This window comes from Bombina bombina, chromosome 4 (assembly GCF_027579735.1).
Source record: "Bombina bombina isolate aBomBom1 chromosome 4, aBomBom1.pri, whole genome shotgun sequence".
NCBI lineage: Eukaryota > Metazoa > Chordata > Amphibia > Anura > Bombinatoridae > Bombina > Bombina bombina.
In genome coordinates, this window is record NC_069502.1 from 683,923,321 (window position 1) to 683,945,049 (window position 21,729).

Below are 21,729 nucleotides of genomic sequence, written 5' to 3' on the forward strand. Positions count from 1 at the left end.
AATTTCTCCCTCAGACAAAACCTCCCTGGCCCCCTCAGATTGGGTTAGGGGCCCTTCAGAGATATTAATATCAGCGTCGTCATGCTCTTCAGTAACTAAAACAGAGCAGCCACGCTTACGCTGACAAGGGTTCATTTTGGCTAAAATGTTTTTGACAGAATTATCCATTACAGCCGTTAATTGTTGCATAGTAAGGAGTATTGGCGCGCTAGATGTACTAGGGGTCTCCTGAGTGGGCAAGACTCGTGTAGACGAAGGAGGGAATGATGCAGTACCATGCTTACTCCCCTCACTTGAGGAATCATCTTGGGCATCATTGTCATTATCACATAAATCACATTTATTTAAATGAATAGGAATTCTGGCTTCCCCACATTCAGAACACAGTCTATCTGGTAGTTCAGACATGTTAAACAGGCATAAACTTGATCAGAAAGTACAAAAAAAAACGTTTTAAAATAAAACCGTTACTGTCACTTTAAATTTTAAACTGAACACACTTTATTACTGCAATTGCGAAAAAACATGAAGGAATTATTCAAAATTCACCAAATTTTCACCACAGCGTCTTAAAGCCTTGAAAATATTGCACACCAAATTTGGAAGCTTTAACCCTTAAAATAACGGAACCGGAGCCGTTTTAAGCTTTAAACCCCTTTACAGTCCCTGGTATCTGCTTTGCTGAGACCCAACCAAACCCAAAGGGGAATACGATACCAAATGACGCCTTCAGAAGTCTTTTATAAGTATCAGAGCTCCTCTCACATGCGACTGCATGCCATGCCTCTCAAAAACAAGTGCGCAACACCGGCGCGAAAATGAGACTCTGCCTATGCTTTGGGAAAGCCCCTAAAGAATAAGGTGTCTAAAACAGTGCCTGCCGATATTATTAAATCAAAATACCCAGAATAAATGATTCCTCAAGGCTAAATAAGTGTTAATATCAATCGATTTAGCCCAAAAAAAGTCTACAGTTTAAATAAGCCCTTGTGAAGCCCTTATTTACAATCGTAATAAACATGGCTTACCGGATCCCATAGGGAAAATGACAGCTTCCAGCATTACATCGTCTTGTTAGAATGTGTCATACCTCAAGCAGCAAGAGACTGCAAACTGTTCCCCCAACTGAAGTTAATTGCTCTCAACAGTCCTGTGTGGAACAGCCATGGATTTTAGTTACGGTTGCTAAAATCATTTTCCTCATACAAACAGAATTCTTCATCTCTTTTCTGTTTCTGAGTAAATAGTACGTACCAGCACTATTTGAAAATAACAAACTCTTGATTGAATAATGAAAAAACTACAGTTAAACACTAAAAAACTCTAAGCCATCTCCGTGGAGATGTTGCCTGTACAACGGCAAAGAGAATGACTGGGGTAGGCGGAGCCTAGGAGGGATCATGTGACCAGCTTTGCTGGGCTCTTTGCCATTTCCTGTTGGGGAAGAGAATATCCCACAAGTAAGGATGACGCCGTGGACCGGACACACCTATGTTGGAGAAATAATGTTTCTCACAAAGTGATCTCATTATTCAAAATTAGTGCCAACCTATATATACACTATATATATATATAAAGAAAGACTCCATTTTGTAATACAACACAAAGAATTATGAGGCTATTTATTGAATCCCTGTACTTGTTTCTGCAAATAATACTTTTCTTTTAAAAGCGATCACTGCTTTTTAACCAACTTTCTAATTTACTTCCATTATCCATTTTTCTCCAGTCTCTTGGTATCTTTATTTTAAAAAGCAGGAATATAAACTTAGAAGCCGGCCCATTTTTGGTTTAGGACCTGGGTAGCGCTTGCTGATTGGATGGCTACATTTTGACACCAATCACCAAGCGCTACCCAGGTCCTGAACCAAAAATAGGCCAGCTTCTAGGCATACATTCCTGTTTTTTAAAATAAAGATACCAAGAGAATGAAGAAAAAATGACAATAGGAGTAAATTAGAAAGTTGCTTAAAATTGCATGCTCTATCTAAATCATGAAAGTTTAATTTTGACTAGACTGACCCTTTAACGTTATTTAGTGCATGTTACCCATTGCCAATATGGCAGTAGGTAGTTCCTACACATTTACTGACCTCATATGCTAAGAGTGCTGTTAATAATATTAAGCATGATGTTTTAAGCACTTGAAGAGGAAGTCGAATGAGTGTACCGCCATACTTATATTAATGTTTGTGGCAATCGATAATGGCTATTATGAAAGTAGAATATATGACCCTGAAGTTTTAAACAGATACTGTAGATAGTGTAATAGGCAATTAAAGCATATACAGTGTATATTAAAACATGAAAAACATTTTTTTTTAATCTAGTGTCTTTTATACTAAATTGTGCTGCTGTGTAAACATATGAGCAATGTATACATGCAATTATTAAACAAATCAAATGATACTTCAGTTCACTTTAATAGACTGAAAGTGCATCTAGTTAAAGGGAAATTACATTCAAACTCTAAAAAGCGCATTTACATTTTGATTAAATGTATATATTTTCATGTATATCTGTCATACATAATATTCGCTGTTTTCTTCATTCCCTGGTAAGCCTGAGGCAGTTTTGAAGGGGTCCCCTAAAGGGAAATGAAACCCAAATTTTTCTTTCATGATTCAGATAAAGCATATCATTTAAAATAGCTTTCTAATTTACTTCAATTATCAATACTTCTTTGATCTCTAGGTATCTTTTGTTGAAAATCAGCGATGTATGCCTAGGCGCCGGCCCATTTCTGCAGTACTATATGGCAGCAGTTTTGCAAGAATGTTGTACATTTGCAAGAGCACTAGATGTCAGCACTATTTCCTGCCACGTACTGCTTCAGGTGCCACCTATGTATTTCTTCAATACAGAATATCATGGGAACAAAGCACATTTGGTAATAGAAGTAAAATGGGAAAAAAATGGTATGTTCTGTCTGAATCACACACAAAAATATGTGGGTTTCATATTACAAAATAACATTTTGGGGTTCCATATCCCTTTAAAAGGGACAATAAACACTAAACAAATGCTAGATAGAATGATTCAGTCAAATAAAAGATTAGTCTGACAATAACATGTAGATGTATTTTTTAAGTTTCATTAGCTGTTTAAATATTGACAAAATAAGTGCTGATATGTTGTAACTTAGATTACCTTCTCTGCTGTGGCCAATTAGAGACAGTTTTAAATAGGTCACTAGAGTGTGCAGCCAATGGCTGTGTGTAATATAAAAGTGTTCTGCACTTCCAAATGGAATTACAGGAAAAGGGGACAAAATAAATAATGAACGTATATAGCAGACTATATACAGTATATATATATATATATATATATATATATATATATATATATATATACTGTATATATATATATATAAATAACATTTATCATTTTATATTACCAGCTTAAAGTGTTTAATGTCCCTTTAATCACATGAACTAGAATATATGACCCTGAAGTTTTAAGCAGACACTGCAGATAGTGTAACAAGCAATTCAAACATATGACAAGTTAGCTTTTAAAGCATGAAAACCATTTTTTTTTATCTAGTGTCTTTTATACTAGATTGTGCTGCTGTGTAAACAGGAAAAGGGGACAAAATAAACAATGAACTTATATTGCAGACTTTTTTTTAATAAATATATCTATTATTTTATATTACCAGCTTAAAGTGTTTAATGTCTCTTTAAAGGATGTTACAAGCTGTGAGCAAGTGTCTATAAATAAAAAACACAGAAGAGCATGAGCAAGAGAGAATCTCCCAATTTCCGATGAGTTGCTTCATGACTGAATGGTGCCATTAAAATCAGATGATCTCCTGAACCATATACATATTAAACAAAATAATTGGGTTGGGGAACACTGCCTTACTTACTAGAGGGGCATAAAATATCTAATTTGAAAAAGGCATTTCTCCTCTTTTAAATGAGCTGTCCACTGTCCACCATGCTGCCAAGCGATTGATTCCAAATTTGATATGTATGTATAAAGTGAAAGGTTGTATTTAGAAAAAACAATATAAACCTTATTTTGAATCACAATTTTTTATTAAAAGGCAAATCTAGAATCCTAATTTTTGGATTCCATAAAGATTTTAAAATATTTACAAAAAGGAAATTTATGCTTACCTGATAAATGTATTTCTTCTACGATATGACGAGTCCACGGATTTCATCCTTACTTGTGGGATATTAACCTCCTGCTAACAGGAAATGGCAAAGAGCACCACAGCAGAACTGTATATATAGCTCCTCCCTTCCCTCCACCTCCAGTCATTCAACCGGAGTTAGAAAGAGAAAGGAAAAGCCAAAGGTGCAGAGGTGACTAAAGTTTAGCAAAAATATAATATATACCTGTCTTAAAAATTACAGGGGGGGCGTGGACTCATCATATCGTAGAAGAAATAAATTTATCAGGTAAGCATAAATTTCCTTTTCTTCTAAAGATATGACGAGTTCACGGATTTCATCCTTACTTGTGGAATACAATACCATACCTACAGGACACGGATGAAAGGGAGGGACAAGACAGGAACCTAAACGGAAGGCACCACAGTGCTTGAAGAACCTTTCTCCCAAAACCAGCCTCAGAAGAAGCAAAAGTATCAAATTTGTAAAATTTTGAAAAAGTATGAAGAGACGACCAAGTTGCAGCCTTGCAAATCTTTTCAACAGAAGAATCATTTTTAAATGCCCATGAGGAAGCCACAGCCCTAGTAGAATGAGCCGTAATTCTTTCAGGAGGCTGCTGTCCAGCAGTCTCATACGGCAGACGGATGATACTCTTCAGCCAAAAAGAAAGAGAGGTAGCCGTAGCTTTCTGACCCCTATGCTTTACAGAAAAGACAATGAATAATGAAGAAGATTGACAGAAATCAAAGGTTGCCTGCAAGTAAAACTTCAGGGCACAGACCACGTCCAAGTTATACAACATACGCTCCTTCTTAGTAGAAGGGTTAGGACATAATGAAGGAACAACAATTTCCTGATTAATATTCTTATTAGAAACAACCTTAGGAAGGAAACCAGGTTTGGTACGTAAAACCACCTTATCAGAATGGAAGATAAAATAAGGCGAATCACATTGTAATGCTGAAAGCTCCGAAACTCTACGAGCAGAAGAAATAGCAACCAAAAATAACACTTTCCAAGATAACAACTTAATATCTATGGAAAGCATGGGTTCAAACGGAACCCCTTGAAGAACATTAAGAACTAAATTCAAACTCCAGGGTGGAGCAATTGGGCTAAACACAGGCTTAATTCTGGTTAGAGCCTGACAAAAAGACTGAACGTCTAGGACATCTGCAAAACGTTTGTATAGCAAAATTGACAAAGCAGAGATTTGTCCCTTTAAGGAACTCGCTGATAACCCTTTCTCCAAACCTTCTTGGAGAAAAGACAGAATCCTGGGAATCCTAACTCTACTCCATGAGTAGCCCTTGGATTCACACCAAAAAAGATATTTACGCCATATCTTATGATAGATCTTTCTAGTGACAGGCTTACGTGCCTGAATCAAAGTATCAATGACCGAATCAGAGAACCCCTGCTTAGATAAAATCAAGTGTTCAATCTCCAAGCAGTCAGATTTGGGTGTTGGAAGGGTCCCTGAATGAGAAGATCCTGCCTCAATGGAAGCTTCCACGGCGGCAGAGAGGACATGTCCACTAGATTGGCATACCAAGTCCTGCGAGGCCACGCAGGCGCGATTAGAATTACTGAAGCCCTCTCCTGTTTGATCCGAGCAATCACCCGAGGCAGGAGAGCAAACGGTGGAAACACATAAGCTAGGTTGAATGGTTGAATGACCAAGGCACTGCCAAGGCATCTATCAGTTCAGCCTGAGGATCCCTTGACCTGGATGCGTATCTTGGAAGCTTGGCATTCTGACGAGATGCCATCAGATCCAACTCCGGTCTGCCCCATCTGAGGATCAGAGTGTCAAAGACCTCCGGATGGAGTTCCCACTCCCCCGGATGAAACGTCTGTCTGCTTAAAAAGTCCACTTCCCAGTTGTCCACTCCTGGGATGAAGATTGCTGACAGATATCAAGAGTGGGCCTCCGCCCACCGAATTATCTTGGATACTTCTGTCTTCGCTAAGGAACTCCTTGTTCCTCCCTGATGATTGATGTAAGCCACAGTCGTGATGTTGTCCGACTGAAAGCGAATGAATTTGGCCGAAGCCAACTGAGGCCAAGCCTGAAGCGCATTGAAAATTACTCCCAATTCTAGAATATTGATTGGAAGAAGAGAGTACACACACCCTTAGCCTTCAGGGAATTCCAGACTGCTCCCCAACCTAGAAGGCTGTCGTCCATCGTCACCCATGAGGGTCTGCGAAAACACGTCCCTTGGGACAGATGATCCTGAGACAACCACCAAAGAAGAGAGTCTCTCGTCTCCTAATCCAGATCTATCTGAGGAGACAAATTTGCATAATCTCCATTCCACTGTCTGAGCATGCTCAGCTGTAGTGGCCTGTGATGAAAACGAGCAAACTGAATGATGTCCATTGCCGCCACCATCAATCCAATTACCTCCATGCACTGGCCCACTGATGGCCGAGGATTGGACTGAAGGGCTCAGCATGTATTCAAAATCTTTAACTTTCTGACCTCTGTCAAGAAAATTTTCATGGATATGGAATCTATTTGAGTTCCCAGGAAGGGAACCTTGGTCTGTGGAATTAATAAACTCTTTTCTAGATTCACCTTCCACCCATGAGTCCTCAGAAAGGACAGAACCATGTCTGTAAGAGACTTTGTCAGATGGTAAGACGACGCCTGGATCAGGATATCGTCCAGATAAGGCGCCACTGCAATACCCCGCGGCCTGAGAACCGCCAGAAGGGACCCTAGAACCTTCGTGAAGATCCTGGGTGCTGTGGCCAACCCGAAGGGAAGAGCCACGAACTGAAAATGTTTGTCCAGGAAGGCAAACCTTAGGAACTGATGATGATCCTTGTGGATAGGAATATGAAGGTATGCATCCTTTAAGTCCACGGTAGTCATATATTGACCCTCCTGGATCAATGGCAGAATTGTTCGAATAGTCTCCATTTTGAAGGATGGGACTCTGAGAAACTTGTTAAGACTCTTTAGGTCTAAAATGGGTCGAAACGTGCCCTCTTTTTTGGGAACCACGAAAAGATTTGAGTAAAACCCTTGTCCCTGTTCCAGTCTTGGAACGGGACGAATTACTCCCATAGTAGAGAGGTCTTTTACACAACGTAAGAACGCCTCTCTTTTTGTCTGGTCTGCAGACAATAGTGAAAGAAGAAACCTCCCCCTTGGGAGAGAACTTTTGAATTCCAGCTGATACCCTTGGGACACGATTTCTAGTGTCCAAGGATCCTGAACATCTCTTACCCAAGCCTGGGCAAAGAGAGAGAGTCTGCCCCTACGAGATCCGGTCCCGAATCGGGGGCCGCCCCTTCATGCTGTTTTGGTAGCAGCAGCGGGCTTCTTGGGTTGTTTACACTTGTTCCAAGTCTGGTTGGGTCTCCAGACGGAATTGGTCTGAGCAAAATTCCCTTCCTACTTGGCGGAAGACAAGGAAGAACAGGGGACTCCTTTAAAGTTCCGAAAGGAACGAAAATTATTTTGTTTACCCCTCAGTTTAGTAGATCTATCCTGAGGTAGGAGATGACCCTTACCTCCCGTAATGTCAGAAATGATCTCTTTCAAGTCAGGCCCAAAAAGGGTTTTCCCCTTGAAAGGAATAGCCAAAAGCTTTGACTTAGATGACACATCAGCAGACCAAGATTTTAACCATAACGCTCTAAAATAGCAAATCCGGCATTCTTAGCCGCAAATTTGGCAACCTGAAAGGTGGCATCTGTAATAAAAGAATTAGCCAGCTTAAGAGCCTTAATTCTATCTAAAATATCCTCTAAAGGAGTCTCAGTCTTAAGAGACTCTTCTAAAGCATCAAACCAGAAAGCCGCCGCAGTGGTAACTGGTACAATGCAGGCCCTTGGTTGTAAGAGGAAACCCTGATGAATAAACAATTTCTTTAGAAGACCCTCCAATTTCTTATCCATAGGGTCTTTAAAAGCACAACTGTCCTCAATAGGAATAGTTGTACGCTTCGCCAGGGTAGATATGGCTCCTTCCACCTTAGGGACTGTTTGCCAAGAGTCCCGAACAGTGTCAGATATGGGATACATCTTCTTGAAATTAGGAGAGAGTGAGAACGGGATACCCGTTCTGTCCCATTCCCTCTTAATAATCTCCGAGATTCTCTTAGGAACCGGAAAAACATCAGTGTATTTGTCCATTTTACACAATTTCTCTGGTGGTACTACAATAGAGTCACAGTCATCCAGAGTCGCTAAAACCTCCCGAAGTAACAGGCGGAGGTGTTCAAGCTTAAATCTAAAGGACATGACGTCCGAGTCTGTCTGAGGTAACGCACTTCCCGAATCGGAAAGTTCCCCCTCAGAAGGGAGTTCCCTGCCCCCAAAATCAGATCCCTGTCAGGGTACATCGGAAATAGCTAATAAAGCATCAGAGGACTCAGTATTCACATTGACTTCTGTCCTTCTGCGTTTACCCTGTAACACTGGCAACTTAGATAATACCTCTGTATGGGTAGTTGACATAACTGCAGCCATATCCTGCAGAGTAAAGGAATTAGATGCGGTTGAAGAACCAGGCGTCGCTTGGGTGGGCGTTAAAGGTTGTGACGCTTGGGGAGAAGTTAGCGGTATACCCTGATTCTCCTCAGACTGAGAATCATCCTTAGACACATTTTCTTTACATAAAATCTGTGCTTTACATTGTAAGGCCCTCTCAGTACACAAGGGACAAAAAGTCAGAGGGGGTTCCACAGTGGCATCTAAACACATAGAACAAGGAGTTTCTTCCTCAGTGTCAGACATGTTAAACAGACTAGCAATAATAACAATAGTCGTTCTTTACTTAAAATATTGAGCTCTGAGTTCAAATTATATGTAAAAAGATAATGTAACAAAAACTGTACTGCACCTTTTAATTTTAAAAGCACAACTATTTTTCTGATATGTTCAAAAAAAACGTGTTTGTGGCAATAATATTAATTTACTGTGCCCAAAATACTATATCAGTATTGCATCCACTTGCTGAGATATGTAATACACAATAAAATATCGATTTTAACAATTAGCTATTTATTAACTTAATTTGGCCCCTGCACCACGCCACAGCTCTGCTGTGGCGCCTACCTGCCCCCGGAATACACAGCTGTTGTCAGATAGTCTTAGAGACCCTTCTAAGGTCGATACAATTTAGGCCCCACTGGAGCCCCAGATGCTGCCTCTTATGCGATCCGGATGAAACTGCGCGTCCTGAGCGTGCGAAAATAGGCCACCGTGGGCGTAACTCTAATCTGAAAAAGACCCGCATGGGTCGCAAGTAACACAAACATGTCGACTGAAAATTTTTAGCCATGTGCCCTCTTATATACACTGAAAAACATTTTAACACTGTACTCTTCCCTCAGGTCAGAGATTTAACAGTCCTTAAGTAAAAAAACGCAGCTCCCAGCGTCCAGCCCTTGAATAAGTCAAAGATATTTTTACATACTTTGGCAATAGTATAAAGGGATTCTAGGTACACCAAATCCTTTCATATAGTGCATACTGCTTACCCCTCCCCATATAGGGAAAAATGTCAGCCAGTTCTGATATAACAAGTCTCCCCAGAAACAAAAGACTGAATATACCTCAATGCTGCTTGTAGCATGACACCGTTCTCCACACTGAAGATTTCTCTTGCACTACCTTCAGCTGTGCTGTGGGAACCATCATGGATCTTAGATAACGTTTGCTAAGATTACCAACATCAGGGCAGAAAAATAAAATGTCTCCACTCCTCTTGGGAAGTAATAGACTGACTATTTCTCCCTGAGAAAAATAGCACTCACTGGCACCATTTTAAAATAAAAAACTTCTTGATTGAAGAATCTAAACTAACACCTCACTTTACCTCTTCCTATCACTAACACAGGCAAAGAGAATGACTGGAGGTGGAGGGAAGGGAGGAGCTCTTTGCCACTTCCTGTTAGCAGGAGGTTTATATCCCACAAGTAAGGATGAAATCCGTGGACTCGTCATGTCTTGTAGAAGAAATATAGCTACCATACTAATGTATTCATGTACACTATAGATTGGTGAGGGACAACTTTCAAATACATGGGGGCAGCAGATCAGGACCTTAGGGGCCGCACATTTCATGGATATTTAACACACTAAAATATATTTCCTAAAAACGTTCAGTGCCGCAGGGCCAGGTTTAGGTAATATTGTAGGGTATCCTCTATCTGCTGATATCCCCTTCAGAGGGCTCATTTGAATCTTTTCATCAACCACAAGTTCCAAAACACACTTATTTTTGCTGGGACCACAAAAACCATCTGACGCTTTTTCAGTTTTTTTCTCTGGGTTTGTAAATACTGGTGCAGAGGGCAGCATGAGACTCAGTCCTTCTACAGATGACCCCAAAACACACTTTTTTGCATAGTTTATGAAGACTTTTTGAGAAATGATTCAACAGTGAAAAGGTTAAAACAAGTTAGTACAAAACAATAAGGATTTATTTACCTACCTGGCCAGTCAAGACATCCTCCAAATGCTCCTATTAAATCTTTCAACCAAAGGGTCTTTTCGACTAAAACATTATAGGAAATCCCTGACAAATTCTGCAACAAAATGGCTGCTATCAAGACTCCAGGACTCAGTACCATGTTGGCTATTTGGTGAAGTTCTACTTTATAGGCCACATCAGAAACGAAAGACTGCATATCCTCTGTAGGTCGCTGGGGAAGATGCCTAAAAAAATATTCAATTATAACCTTGTTCCCAAACTGTGTGCACAAAGTGAAGAATGATTTAAGATAAACAGCTTTAATAAGATTTTCCAGAAGTTACAACCACCTTCAGTAATTTACATGCTGTGGAGATAAAGGAAGAAAGTGGCTCTCCTCTATCAATTTTTTCCTTCCCTACACAAATTGTAGATTGCCCAATTTCACATTTAAACACACCAATGTTTAACCCCTTGCACCTCTTGAATGTAGGTACTACGTCACACAGTACTTTGCCCAGTGTATGGTGTGAATATAAACACCTAAGTTCAATACAATGGCACATGTTGCGATCCCTGCTGTCAGCTTTGAAGCATCGGCCTTCATATGATATGGGAGCACTGATCAAGCTCCCATACAATATGAAGCCAGATTGCTGATCAATACAGGGAGTGACACATGAAGTATCACTGTGTGTATCAATGTTGCGGTGGAGCCAGTGGGAGGGAAGGAGGAGGCGAGTGGAGGGGGAGGGATGAGTCCTTAAACTACAGAAATTGTGTAATTTGTTTGAGGGGGGAAATGGGTCCCTACAATACATAAAAATAAAAAATAGATGATCCCTTTGAGGGGAAGATGGGTAAAGTGAGGGGTGATTCCTACATTACAGAAAAAATAAATAATTTTTTTAAAAATTCCCTAAACTTGTTACTGGCAGACTAGCTACCAGTATCAAAATTGGTGGTGATCAGTGGGAGCGGGACAAGAAGAGAGCCGTTTTGGAAGGATCAGGGAAGTGGGAAGGTGAGGAGCGATCCCTACACTACACAAAAAGGAAATGTATGCTTACCTGATAAATTGATTTCTTCTACGATACGACGAGTCCACGGATTTTATCCTTACTTGTGGGATATTATCCTCCTGCTAACAGGAAGTGGCAAAGAGCAATACAGCAGAGCTGTATATATAGCTCCTCCCTTCCCTCCAACCCCAGTCATTCGACCAAAGGTTTTAGGAAGAGAAAGGAAAGGCTAAAAGGTGCAGAGGTGACTGAAGTTGCAAATAATAAATATAATCTGTCTTAAAATGACAGGGAGGGCTGTGGACTAGTCATATCGTAGAAGAAATCAATTTATCAGGTAAGCATAAATTTCCTTTTCTTCTACAAGATACGACGAGTCCACGGATTTCATCCTTACTTGTGGGATACAATACCATACCTACAGGACACGGATGAAAGGGAGGGACAAGACAGAGACCTAAACGGAAAGCACCACTGCTTGAAGAACTTTTCTCCCAAAAAACAGCCTCAGAAGAAGCAAAAGTATCAAATTTGGAAAATTTGGAAAAAGTATGAAGGGACGACCAAGTCGCAGCCTTACAAATCTGTTCAACAGATGCATCGTTTTTAAAGGCCCATGTGGAAGCCACAGCCCTAGTAGAATGAGCCGTAATTCTTTCAGGAGGCTGCTGTCCAGCAGTCTCATATGCCAGGCGGATGATACTCCTCAGCCAAAAAGAAAGAGAGGTAGCCGTAGCTTTCTGACCCCTACGCTTTCCAGAATAAACAATAAATAATGAAGATGATTCACGGAAATCCTTAGTCGCCTGCAAGTAAAACTTCAAGGCACGGACCACGTCCAAGTTATGTAACAGACGCTCCTTCTTAGAAAAAGGATTAGGACACAAGGAAGGAACAAACAATTCCTGATTAATATTCTTATTTGAAACAACCTTAGGAAGAAATCCAGGTTTGGTACGTAAAACCACCTTATCAGAATGAAATATAAGATAAGGCGAGTCACATTGTAACGCTGAAAGCTCAGAAACTCTTTGAGCAGAAGAAATAGCAACTTAAAACAGAACTTTCCAAGATAACAACTTAATATCTATGGAATGCATGGGTTCAAACGGAACCCCTTGAATAACTCTAAGAACTAAATTCAAACTCCAGGGAGGGGTAATTGGTCTAAATACAGGCTTAATTCTAGTTAGAGCCTGACAAAAAGACTGAGCATCTGGCACGTCTGCCAAACATTTATGAAGCAAAATTGACATTTGTCCCTTTAAGGAACTTGCTGATAACCCTTTCTCCAATCCTTCTTGGAGAAAAGACAGAATCCTGGGAATCCTAATTTTACTCCATAAGTAACCTTTTGATTCACACCAATAAAGATATTTACGCCATATCTTATGATAGATTTTTCTAGTGACAGGCTTTCGAGCCTGTATCAAAGTATCGATGACTGAATCAGAAAATTCTCGCTTAGATAGAATCAAACGTTCAATCTCCAAGCAGTCAGCTGCAGAGAAATTAGATTTGGATGTTGGAAAGGACCTTGAATGAGAAGGTCCTGTATCAAAGGAAGTTTCCACGGTGGCAGAGAGGATATGTCCACTAGATCCGCATACCAAGTCCTGCGTGGCCACGCAGGCGCTATCAGGATTAATGAAGCTCTCTAGTGTTTGATTCGAGCAATCACGCGTGGAAGGAGAGGAAATGGTGGAAACACATAAGCTAGGCTGAACGACCAAGGCACTGCCAGGGCATCTATCAGTTCGGCCTGGGGATCGCTTGACCTGGATCTATAACGTGGAAGTTTGGCATTCTGACGAGACGCCATCAGATCCAGTTCCAGTCTGCCCCATTGGCGAATCAATGAGGCAAACTTCTCCGGATGGAGTTCCCACTCCCCCGGATGAAAAGTCTGACGACTTAGAAAATCCGCTTCCCAGTTTTCTACTCCTGGGATGTAAATTGCAGACGGATAACAAGAGTGGGCCTCTGCCCATCGGATTATCTTGGATACTTCTATCATCGCGTAGGAACTCCTTGTTCCCCCTTGATGATTGATATATGCCACAGCCGTGATGCTGTCCAACTGGAATTTGATGAATTTGGCTGAAGCCAACTGAGGCCACGCCTGAAGTGCATTGAATATTGCTATCAGTTCCAGAATATTGATTGGAAGTAGAGACTCCACCTGAGTCCAAACACCCTGAGCCTTCAGGGAATTCCAGACTGCACCCCAGAATTGAATGGCATATCCTGATTCTCTTCAGACTGAGAATCATCTTTAGACACACTATCTTTACTCAGAATATGCTCTTTACAATGTAGGGCCCTTTCAGTACAAGAGGTACACAATGTAAGAGGGGGTTCCACAATGGCATCTAAAACACATAGAACACTGAGATTCCTCAATGTCAGACATGCTGAACAGACTTGTAAAAACCACCAATATTCATTTAAACACTTTATTAAATGCTTTAAACAATTCTTTGAAAACGTGTACTGTGTCTTTAAAAAATAAAAAAGTGAACAATTTTTTCAAAGCTGTTGTAAACCGTTAGTTTACTTCCAAAATTAACCCAATCCTAAATAAAGTTTCCAAAAATTATTGCACCCCAAGTAGTAAGGGGGGGATTAACTTCTAAAATGTATTTATAGCCACATTTATATTAAAGTCAGCAAAAAATACCCTCTGCACCTCGCCACAGCTCTGCTGCGGCGCATACCTGCCCCCAGGGTACTTTGAGAAGACTCGACAACAATCCGGAGAGGAAAAACTCTGCTTAAGCTCCACCGGAGCTAATGCCTGCTGCTTCCTAGCCAGAATACAGAGCGCGTCTGAGTGCTCGAAAATAAGCCCCGCCCATTAGGACCGATGACCGAGTAGGCCCAAACAACCGCATGGAGGAGCGGTTACAATACAAGCCATGTGGAAATGTTTACCCCTAGTATACACTACGGTCAAAATGTAAAACTACACATCAAACCGCAAAATATATCTCCAGTGTCTTTTATAATGAGCATTTCAGCACTGTCATTATAAACTCCTTGCCCAAAAAATGTCAACTAAATAATATAAAATAATGCATAGGTTTCAGTAACACCCCCCTTGATGATAGGTCTACATTTCAGCCGTTTCTGATATACCAAGTCACCTCAGAATAAAGGGCTGCACATACCTCAATGCTGCTTGTAGCATGAACCGGTCTCCACACTGAAGATGTCTCCTGTATTACCTTCAGATCTGTGGTAACCAACATGGATCTTATTTACAGCTGCTAAGATCATAAACCTCAGGGCAGAAATCTTCTTCCATATCCCCCTGAGGGAAACAGTATTCACCGGTACCATTTAAAATAAAAAACTTCTTGATTGAAGAAACTAACACTAACACCTCACTTTACCTCTTCCTAGTATAAACACAGGCAAAGAGAATGACTGGGGGTGGAGGGAAGGGAGGAGCTATATATACAGCTCTGCTGTAGTGCTCTTTGCCACTTCCTGTTAGCAGGAGGATAATATCCCACAAGTAAGGATGAAATCCGTGGACTCTTGTATCTTGTAGAAGAAATAAATAAATAAATAAATCATAAAAAAAGAAAAGCCCTAACCTACATACTGGCAGATGGTGGTGACAAGTGGAAAGGGGAGGGAAGAGAGCTGTTTGGGAGGGATCAGAGAGATGTCAGGTGGGAGGGTAATCCCTACACTACAGCAAATATTACCCTTAACAGCTAACTGATTAACCTCTTCAATGCCAGGAATTTCAGAAACGTGGTGAATAGCTGCAGCCTTCTCATTACCAAAAAAACAACGCAAAACCAACCAAAGTTCTTGGCAGGCACAATCTCATGTTGAATGGCTTGTATAAAAGCTGCAGATGTAACTCAATCTTGTCCCGTTAATAGCGTTTTAGGATCTTCAACATTGTCAACGACAGATTCCTGTGGTTATAGAAAACAAAGTCCTATCCTAATACAAACTGTGAAGCTCTGTGTCTATATTCCTTCAGTAAAAGTACATTGATGTATGTTGTTTTGAGTGTATATATTACAAATCCAAGTGCTTAACATTATCCTTTTCTTATTTACAGGACAATTTTAGTGGGCCGTTGAAAAACTTAAGAAAATGGAACAAATTGAGTGAATATCATGCAGCCATAAAATACTAGATGAAAAACCTAATTCCAACACAAATCCACAAAGATATGGTTGATTCTTTAGGAGAATCTCCTCCATTTTATCCCAAAGTAAAAAAGGGATGTCAATAGTTTAAGCCAGGGAAAATACAAATCAATGATTTTAAAAAAGTAAAAAAAAAAAAAAAAATTATTTAAAGGGACAGTCAACACCAAATTTTTTGTTGTTTAAAAAGATAGATAATCCCTTTATTACCCATTCCCCAGTTTTGCATAACCAATACAGTTATAATAATACTGGTTTTACCTCTGTAATTACCTTATATATATGCCTCTGCAAACTGCCACCTTATTTTAGTTATTTCGACAGACTTGCATCTTAGCCAATCAGTGCAGACTCCTAGGTAAATTCAGGTGCGTGAGCTCAATGTTATCTATATGACACAAACTAACGCCCTCTAGTGGTGAAAAACTGTCAAAATGCATTCAGATTAGAGGCGACCTTCAAGGTCTAAGAAATTAGCATATGAAGTTACCTAGGTTTAGATTTCAACTAAGAATACCAAGAAAACAAAACAAAATTGGCAGTAAAAGTAAATTGGAAAGTTGTTTAAAATTGCATGCTGTATTTGAATCATGAAAGTTTATTTTGGACTTGACTGTCCTCTTAAAATCAGATTTTTTTTTATTTAAAATCAGATTTTTTTTTAATTTAAATAGATTTTTCATCAAGAAAGCATTTTATTTAAAAAAAATCCTATTTAAATATAGTTTCTAATTAAGGTGCATTATAATCCAAAGGATATTCATCCTGAAATAAGGATTTGTTTTTAATCATGTAGCACAAGACTGTATATTCATGGCTGTAATGTTTATTTTTTTGGTAAATTAATCCCATTCATACATACACAATGTCATGCTCTCTTAGAGGTTTCTGTCAGATTATTTTGGGCATTTTTTTCAGTCTAGAAGATATTATCACATATTATTGGTTTTGTAGTTCTCAAAGCTGTGAATTTGTGTCTGCAGAAATAACATGCCTCTTCTTCACAGTAAAAATGTTTTAAAATAAACATAAAAAAAGTTAATAAAATAGACCTTAAAGGGACATAAACCCAACATTTTTCTCTTTCATGATTCAGATAGAGCGTACAATTTTCAGATTTTACATTTAGTAGCAAGAGGAATATATGTCTAGCCACCAGTCAGCAGCTAGCTCCAAGTAGTGTCTACCTAAGTATGCATTTCAATAAAGCATACCACAAGAACAAAGCAAATTACACAATAGAAGTAAATTAGAAAGTTATTTAAATTGCATGCTCTATGAAAATCATGAAAGTTTAATTTTGACTTGACTAGCCCCTTTAATTGTGGATATACACAAAATAAAAATGCTTTATTGTCCCTTTAAGGCTTTCCAAATATAGATGCCTATCAAAACAGTTATAGCTGTGTCAGAAAGGGGTAGAAGTCCAATTTTAAGCTGGGGCCTGAGCGTTTGCAGAGTATTTCATCTATCTAAGCTCCCATCTGTCTAAGTGACCATCTTTAAGTGGCAGCACTGAGAATTAGACAAGAATTTCAACTGCACAGATTGCTACTTATTTAAGCCTAACATCTTCTGAATCTAACCCTGCTATTTCTCATTTACTTTCAGGTATGTCCCTTCAAAACCTCACTTTTTGCTGGATTTATTTCACTGTTTTTAACTCCTGGTATGTCCCTTTAAAACCTCACTTTTTGCTGGATTTATTTCACTGTTTTTAAACTCCTGGCATGTCCCTTTAAAACCTCACTTTTTGCTGGATTTATTTCACTGTTTTTAACTCCTAGTAAGTCCCTTTAAAACCTCACTTTTTGCTGGATCATCTTTAAAATGATGGTCCATTTTTATGAATTAGTGCCCGGTTTTTAATAAACCTATTAAAAACAAGGGCACTTTAATTCATAAAAATTGACATTTCACTGTTTTCTTCAAAAACTTACCTTTTAATCCTGATTGCCGCTCCAGAGATACTCCCGTCCGTCGGAAGCCTCTGCAGATATCAGAAATGACGAATCAGGCTTCCTCCAATCACAGCTTCCCCCCCCCCCCCCCGGGGGAATCTTGGCCTGATGCAACGCTGTGATTGGAGGAAACCGGATTTGTCATTTTGGACCCACGAAGATGGCTTGCGATGGGCGGAGGAAGTGCTGGAGCGGCTGCCAGGATTAAAAGGTAAGTTTTAAAAAAAAATAAAACAGTGAAACGTCAATTTTGATGAATTAAAGTGCCCTTGTTTTTAATAGGTTTATTAAAAACCGAGCACTAATTCATCAAAAGGACCTTCACTTTAAAGGGACATTATACACTCATTTTTTCTTTGCATAAATGTTTTGTAGATAATCTATTTATATAGCCCATAAAGTTTTTTTTTTTAATTAATGTATAGTTTTGCTTATTTTTAAATAACATTGCTCTGATTTTCAGACTCCTAACCAAGCCCCAAAGTTTTATGTGAATACGCTCGACTACCTACTCCAGCTTGCTCCTGTTTGTGTAAAGGGTCTTTTCATATGCAAAAGAAGGGGGAGGGGGGAGTGTCTTATTTGCCACTTGCAGTGGGCTTTCCAGCTACCTTTTCAACAGAGCCAAAGTGACAGCTTCTAAGTAAGTTTTTAAACAGTTTTATACTGGATTTTTATATCAGTATCTGTGCATATTATTCTTTATAGCAGTGTCTATTACATGCAGTTATATGAAAATGAGTGTATACTGTCCCTTTAAGTGGCAGCACTGAGAATTAGACAAGAATTGAACAAGATTTGAAGAAGATTTGAGGCAAGCTAAATATTTTCATTCAAAAACAATCTTTTGCACTTAACATTCTGCTATGTTTTCAGGAATGCTTTTCCTTTTAACAGTCTCATGCTTATTCCACAGGCATTCTCACATGCTCATACCTTACCCTTCTCCACATGCAGTTTATATAGGCCCCGCTCTCCTTTCCTCTCCTTACCTTAGCTCTCATGAACTACTTTCTATTTTAAAATATATATCAATGAACTGCACCACCTCACAAAAATACCCACACTGCTATAAATCTCATTCTCACATACTCTTACTTTCCATCTTGCTGCTATTAGCATCAGGCAACATCTCTCCAAATCCTGGGCCCACCCTCATTCCCACCATTACCCAATCACGCACTCCTTATAGAAACTTTAATAAAAGCAACACACATAACCTCATTTCCATCCAATGCATCCCACACGCACACACTCCTTTCAACCGCGCACTATGGAACTCTCGCTCTGTCTGCAACAAACTTACAGCCATTCATGACCTGTTTATATCAAATGCTTTCACCCTTTTAGCAATTACCGAAACCTGGCTATCTCCTTCTGACACCGTTTCCATTGCTGCTCTCACACATGGTGGTCTTCACTTTAGCCATACCCCTAGGCCAGGTGAGAAACGTGGCGGCGGTGTTAGGATCCTGCTCTCCTCCTCCTGCACTTATCAGTACCTACCTCCAATACCATCTCTCTCCTTCTCCTCCTTTGAAGTCCACTGTATTCGCCTGTTCTCCCCCCCTCTCCCTCAAAGTGGCAGTCATATATTGCCCTCCTGGACCGACCTCTCATTTCCTTGACATTTTGGCCGCCTGGCTTCCTCACTTTCTCTCTTCAAATATACCAACCCTAATTCTTGGGGACTTCAACATTCCCATTGACAACCCATCTGCCCCTGTTGCCTCTAAACTTCTTTCACTCACATCCTCCTTCGGTCTCTCACAATCCACCCAATTCCTGACTCACCATGATGTATACTCCATCGACCTGGTATTTTCTTACCTCTGCTCAATATCTGACACCAACTGTTGCCCTTTTTACATTTCAGGCCATCACCTGGTCATCTATAATATTAATGCAACTGCTAAACCCACTTCTACATCCCACACCTGTAGAAATGCACATGCTGTGGATCCATTCCAATTTTCAAAAATCGTTCAAAATCTCCTCCCTCATACTTCCACTATAACCTGCCCTGATCTCGCTACAGCCCACTAAAACAAAACTCTCTCCTCTGCATTAGATACACTTGCCCCTCCGCAGCTCCGCAAAACATCACACCGCCAGTTACAGCCCTGGCATGCTCAGCAAACACGGTATTTGCAAAAATGCACCCGTACTGCTGAGCGTGTCTGGAGGAAAACTCACTCTGAACCTGACTTCATACACTATAAGTTTATTCTTCGTTCATACACTTCTGTCCTTCACTTAGCCAACAAAAATACTTCTCTTCTCTCATATCTACTCTTTCCTCAAACACTAAACGACTCTTCACCACCTTTAACTCTCTCCTCTACCCACCTGCTCCACCTCCCCCCCCCATCTGTCTTTAGTGCTCAAGACCTGGCAGACTACTTTTTAAACAAAACATGTGCTATCCAAAGCAACATCCCAACACCAACCTGCAATGTTCTAATAACAGGCCCAGTTACTCCCTCTGCCACCCTCTGCATCTTCCATCCAGCCAATGAGAATGAAGTTTCTTCCTTACTATCTTCCTCACGCCTCACTACCTGCCCGCTTGACCCTATCCCTTCCCATCTAATACCCTCCCTGTCTTCCACCCTCACTCCTACTCACATCTTCAACCTATCTCTCACTACAGGCTCATTCCCATCTTCTTTCAAACACGCAAAAGTCACTCCCATACTCAAAAAACAGTCCCTCGACCCTAATTCTCCTGAAAGCTACCGCCCATATCAATGCTTCCACTAACATCAAAACTCCTTGAAAAACTAGTTTACAATCGCCTAACCCACTTCCTGTCCACCAACTCTTTGCTTGACCGTCTGCAATCTGGATTCCGCCCCAAACACTAAACTGAGACTACCCTTAGCAAGGTTACTATCTTCTCTCTGCTAAAAATATTGGCCACTACTCTATACTCATCTTACTTGACCTCTCAGCTGCCTTCGACACATTTGACCACCCCCTCCTCCTACAAACCCTTAGCTCTTTTGGCCTCTGTGACACTGCTCTCGCCTGGATTCACTCCTATCTTTCTCACAGGTCTTTTTCTGTGTCATTTGCATGGCGACTCCTCTCCTATGCCTCTGTCTGTTGGAGTACCTCAAGGATCTGTTCTGGGTCCTCTACTCTTCTCCATCTATACTTCGTCGCTGGGTAAACTTATTAACAGTTATGGCTTCAAATATCACCTCTATGCTGATGACACCCAGATCTACCTCTCCAACCCTGCTCTCTCTCCCTCTGTCCTTTCTCATGTCAGCGACTGCTTATCTGGTTTTTCTTCCTGGATGGCCTGTCACCACCTAAAGATTAACATGTCCAAGACTGAGCTCCTTCTTATCTCCCCCTCAAGCTCTACGCCGACTTCTGACTTCTCTATCCCTGTTGACTGCATCACCATTTCCCCATCGGCCCAAGTCCGTTGCCTCAGAGTTACACTTGACTCAAATCTATCCTTCCTCCCCCATATCAAATCACTTTCTACATCCTGCCGCAACTATCTACGCAATATTTCCAAGATTCGCCCTTTTCTGAGCGCTGACACCACAAAGCAAATAATCCACTCCCTTGTTATTTCCCGAATTGACTACTGCAATAACCTACTCGCTGGCCTTCCTCTTTCCCGCCTCTCCCCCCTTCAATCCATCCTAAATGCCTCTGTCAGGCTGATCCACCTTTCCCGTTGCTCTGTATCTGCTGCATCTCTCTGCGAGTCCCTTCATTGGCTCCCATTCATAGCAGAATTAAATTCAAAATTCTCACCCTTACATACAAAGCTCTCACAAACGCTGCTCCCCTCTACCTATCCTCTCTAATACACAAGTATACTCCAGCCCGTCCACTAAGATCCAACAATGACCTGCTCCTTGCATCTGCAACTATCACCTCCTCTCATGCTAGACTGCAGGACTTCTGTCGTGCAGCACCTACCCTCTGGAACACTCTCCCTCATGCTGTCAGGCTTTGCCCTAATCTGTCTTCCTTTAAATG

The 21,729-nt window shown here is 40.5% G+C and overlaps 1 protein-coding gene across 2 annotated transcripts in view; it reads right to left on the reverse strand.

Annotated features, from left to right (window-relative positions):
• GNPAT (glyceronephosphate O-acyltransferase) overlaps positions 1–21,729 on the reverse strand; it is a 203,588-nt gene that overhangs the window by 102,202 nt on the left and 79,657 nt on the right. For both annotated transcript variants that reach the window (XM_053710828.1, XM_053710827.1), the window contains exon 9: positions 10,585–10,808. In XM_053710828.1, the coding sequence (XP_053566803.1) occupies positions 10,585–10,808 (224 nt within the window). The remainder of the gene's footprint in view (positions 1–10,584; positions 10,809–21,729) is intronic.